Source organism: Phalaenopsis equestris, unplaced genomic scaffold (genome assembly GCF_001263595.1).
Source record: "Phalaenopsis equestris unplaced genomic scaffold, ASM126359v1 Scaffold000411, whole genome shotgun sequence".
NCBI lineage: Eukaryota > Viridiplantae > Streptophyta > Magnoliopsida > Asparagales > Orchidaceae > Phalaenopsis > Phalaenopsis equestris.
The window spans coordinates 170,558-175,155 of NW_018164852.1; the positions used below are offsets into that span (position 1 = coordinate 170,558).

Below are 4,598 nucleotides of genomic sequence, written 5' to 3' on the forward strand. Positions count from 1 at the left end.
TCCGCGGTCACCATATCACATCTGCCCAGCCATAGCTGCCCAACCACCGTTGTTTGGCCACCTCTACCAGCAGACCAAGCACCGTTGTTTGGCCACCTCTACCACCAGACCACCTTTGCCTAGTCATCACCATCGAGTCGTCGACATCGTCACATCACTGTTGTCCAGCCAACGTCGTCGAGTCACTGTCACAGCCCGACCACCCCATCTGGTCGATGTTGTCGAATCACTGTCGCCACCACTGAAATGTCGCCTCCTCCAACCTACCACTGCCTGACCGCTATCATCTAAACTTTATCGTCACTAACACCACCGCTGTCAAACCACTATTGCCCAACCACTGGCATCGAGCTAACACAACCGCTAGAAAATTATTGCTCAGCCACCACCGTCGAGCTATCGTAAATATCTGACCACCATTGCTTTGCCACCACTGTCTGACAGCCACCACTGTTGTTGGGCCACCTCCACCGCCAGACCATTGTCACATGGCCACCGCCATCTGGCCACCCCCACGGCTGGACTACTAACGTCCTCATTTCCCCAACGAAAGTCGCATTCCACTTGTGTAGTATTGCCTACGGCCATTCAAGGGGCGATAAAGTTTTATAGCCTACATCGGCATAGTGGAATCATTTCAATTGGGTCAAGCCTCGTGTATTTTTGCCTCTTCGAGTTTTCCATTCTAAAACTTTTTTCGTCTTGTCTGTCGATTTCTTTTTACCATATGTGTGTGTCAAAACTTCGTACAATATAATAATATTAATATATCACTCCATCGCCGTGAATTTACAATCACACGTGTATGAAAACGAAAAATATTTTATCATTGTAAAAGTAGGGTACTAGGAATCATTTGATTATTGTTCTTTAAATTGCTTTGGCTGGTGTGTTTTGAGCACAATATAAGGAAAAGAAGGTACTTTGGAATAGTTGTGACTGCATTAACTTTCTATTACATGAAATGATTATTTAGATGCTATCATTAAGACTCACACAAAAGTAACAGCTTCTTTCTATATTTTTCTAGAAACCTCAAGGAAAAAACATGTTGAATATATACACAAAAGGGTATGTTATTTCAAAGGAATCTCTTTTTCTCCATTTAAGTTTATCTAATATGGTTTTTTATTTCTTCATTTAAGTTAACTTTGTTTCTGGGTCTAAAGTTCATGATAAATTTATTTGAAAGTGGTATATTTTGTAGTTTTTTATGTTTTGGATGAAGAAGGGAATATGATATATGACACAAATTTTATGGTGAAAAATCATTACTCTCACTAGGGTGTTAAGGATCCAATTTCGAGTCAAGTTAGGATCGACTCAAAATCAGCTAAAAAAAAATTTGGTTTGTAGCTGAGCTCGTTTATTTCGCTCCGATCTAGATTTGAGCCAAAAATTTGAATTCAGAAATGCTTCTTGGGTATACATATGTGTGTGTTTGTGTGTGTGTTGATCATAAAAGGTGGGAAACTTGAAAAAAAATAATTAATAATATTATTATTCAATACAATCATATTGTAAAAGACAAACATAATTTATAGAAAGACACATCAAACTAAGCCTCCTATTAAGAGAAAACAATCAAATGAAAGCAACATCCATTACAAAATACATCCAATACTAAAACACGACAAAACACACTTTTCAAGCAAATACAACCCCACCATTCTCTCTTCCATCGTATGCATAAATGTACACATATATATACATGTGTGTGTGTAAGCATGTTATGCCAGGGTTACCAAATCAAATCAGAAGCATCAGCCATGGCAGTCTGCTCCATCAACGCCTCAGCTACAATTCTTCCCCTCCTCATAACAGCGAGCTTAACGATATGCCATTTAACCAGTCCGGTCTCAGCTAGCAACCGTCTGAATCCTGGAGAGCGTCTTCATACGTTCTATTCCCTCACATATCAAGGTCGATATAAATTGGAAATGAACAAATTTTGTGACCTCGTCTTTACAGATATGTCGCAAAATAAAGAGATATGGGCGTCGGGGACGCGGGGAAAGGGTTTTTTCTGCACCCTAAAAATGCAAAGTGATGGAAATCTAGTCATGTACAAAGGCATGGGCACAGTTGTCTGGGCCAGTAACACCAATCTGCAGAGCTCGAATAATAGGTTTTTTCTTGAAGTCACAGAGAACGTCGCCATCCGCGACAATAAAAATGTTATTATTTGGTTTAATGGCATCAATTTTGCCCACTGATTTGGGGCTAAACGTGTGGTCTTCGCATGTGCGGATCGGTGGTATTGTGAGTAATAAGCCTATGAATCCGAAGTACTATGTATGTGTCTAAGTCCATCTTTCTTCTGGCTGAATTTTATGAGAAAATAATGGTAAGAACTCGTGAATGTTTTGAAGTGATGTAAGTTATCTTCATATGGTACACTATTCAAGTGGAAATATTGACATGAGTTCTTCTTTTGTTGGTGTGTGCATTATAATATCATAAGGCACGAATTAGCCCTAAGAATTTAATACAATCATCAACTCATAAAATTTTAAATTTAAATTCAAATTTATGTGAAATCTTGTCATTTGATTGTGGTTACTTGAGAAGTGCAACGAATGTGAAGATACAACAACAATGTGCTAGCACAAAAAAGTTATATCACCACATTGAAATGTTTTGGCTACTAGTTCGAAGTTTGAATATGTTGAGAAATCAATATATGAGAAGGAGAATATACTTTTGCAGTCTCAATTGTGGTATTTACATAAATACCAAAAAATTGAGTGATGCAAGAGAATAAAATAGTTAGAAATTGTTTCCAAACACTCATGTGTAAAAGCAGAGTGGCAAGCACAAATGTCATATCACATCCTTACCTACATAATCATAGGATCATAAGAGAATGTTTACATGAACTGAAATACATTAAAAAAAAAAACATAGAGAAACAATTATAAGAGTTTAAATAGCCAATAATTAGTCAAATTATACTTTGAAAATAAATTTATAGAGGGAGCCATGTTTTTTGTGTATTTGTGTTTTTTTGTTTCTAAAAATTAATAAATATGTTTTTTAAGACACTCAAAATAATTTTTACGTGTTTTAAGTATTTTAAAAAACAACCATATCTTAATCAAAATTATCGAACACATTTTGTTTCAAATCAAAACATAAACAAAATAAAATAAAAATAAAAAAAATAAAAAAACAAAAACCAAAAGTGATCTCTAACAGACCCTAAGGGAACATTTGGGGCCACTTTGTTTTTTGTTTTCTATTTTCTTGTTTTGTTTAGTGCTTGTTTGGGATCAATTTCGTTTTTTATTTTTTATTTTTGCATTTTCTTTATTTTTAAAACATGTTTTTTTAATTCTTTTTTAACAAGTTTTTGAAACCACTTACAATAATTTTTTTTGGTGTTTAGAGTGTTTGCAAATAACATTCTCTTAATCATATGTCCCAAACATGTTTTATTTCAAATTAGAACATAAACAAAATAAAATAATGACTAAAAATAGAAAAAATATATATGTGGCCCTAAATAGCCCCTTAAATTTTGATTTTAAAGAAAAATCTTTTATTTGTTTTGAATATTTTTAAAAGCAAACTATTTTATTTAAAAAATAAATAAAACATGCAAAAAAATGCATTAAGTAAATCTGTTTTAAAATGAAAACAAAAATAAAAGTGATCCCGAACAAGAACTAAAGTTATAAGTTTTTTTTTAAGTTGATATGCAACTTAATATTAATTCACAAGTAGAGAATCAATTTGAAAAACTCAGCATCGATTTTGTTTTTTTCAATAATGTGATTAACTTGCTTCTATTTCTAAAATTATGATATTGGGTACTTTTGTAAATTACGTAAACTCTTCCTTTTTAAAATTATAAATTTATTTATAAAAAATTACTTTAAGATTGTGATAATGAAGTTAACCCAAATAACATTTAGAAAACAAAATTTTACTGTTGAATTCAAATATATGATTAAAACCCAACACACTTGGAAAAGGAAATACAACAAACACTAATAAGCACAGCTAAATGTATTTGAAAAGCGGTGGTGTTGCGGTTTAAGGGACAAGAGAGATGGAGGGCTGGAGCATGGTTGAAACCCAGGGCGGTTGCAGTTAGAAGGAATATTGTTGCAACAAGTTCTTGGTGGCTAAAAGGTTGTTTTGGAGGTGGGAAAGAGTAATTGGTTGTTTTACGATGGAAGTTTTGTAGTTGAGAATATTTAAGAATACCATAGGGCTGCTGCCAAAGATGAGGAAACGGTGGGACAACAAGAATGGTTGACCAAAACCACAAATGTGCGGTGTGTGGGGGTTGGCATTGGCAAGGAGAAGGGTTTGGGGGCTGCTGAAGATAGTAGAGCTACTAACCTTGGGCAAACTGTAACCAATATGGTGACAACAATAGTGGAAGGGAGGTTGGGGAGAAGGAAAAAGTCAAATATAAGCACAACCTCAAAGCTAGATACAATCTAAGCACCACTTGTCCTTAGGTATAATCCTAGAAAGAAAAGGGGGCGCTGAAGGTTGTCCTGGCAGAAATCTCAAAGCAAAAAAGTAACCCTAAAATAGAAAATAACATATATATATATATATATATATATATATGTATATATATA

At 34.5% G+C, this 4,598-nt stretch overlaps 1 protein-coding gene across 1 annotated transcript; it reads left to right on the plus strand.

Annotated features, from left to right (window-relative positions):
- Nucleotides 1-1,769: 1,769 nt before the first annotated feature.
- Nucleotides 1,770-2,216, plus strand: LOC110027001 (mannose-specific lectin-like). The gene has a single exon (XM_020728253.1). The coding sequence runs from the start codon at nt 1,770-1,772 to the stop codon at nt 2,214-2,216; it is 447 nt and encodes a 148-aa protein (XP_020583912.1).
- The last annotated feature ends 2,382 nt before the right edge of the window (nt 2,217-4,598 follow it).

What these genes read in the sequence shown, in the direction of transcription:
- LOC110027001 (XM_020728253.1), top strand. Translation starts at nt 1,770, where the DNA reads ATGGCAGTCTGCTCCATCAACGCCTCAGCTACAATTCTTCCCCTCCTC.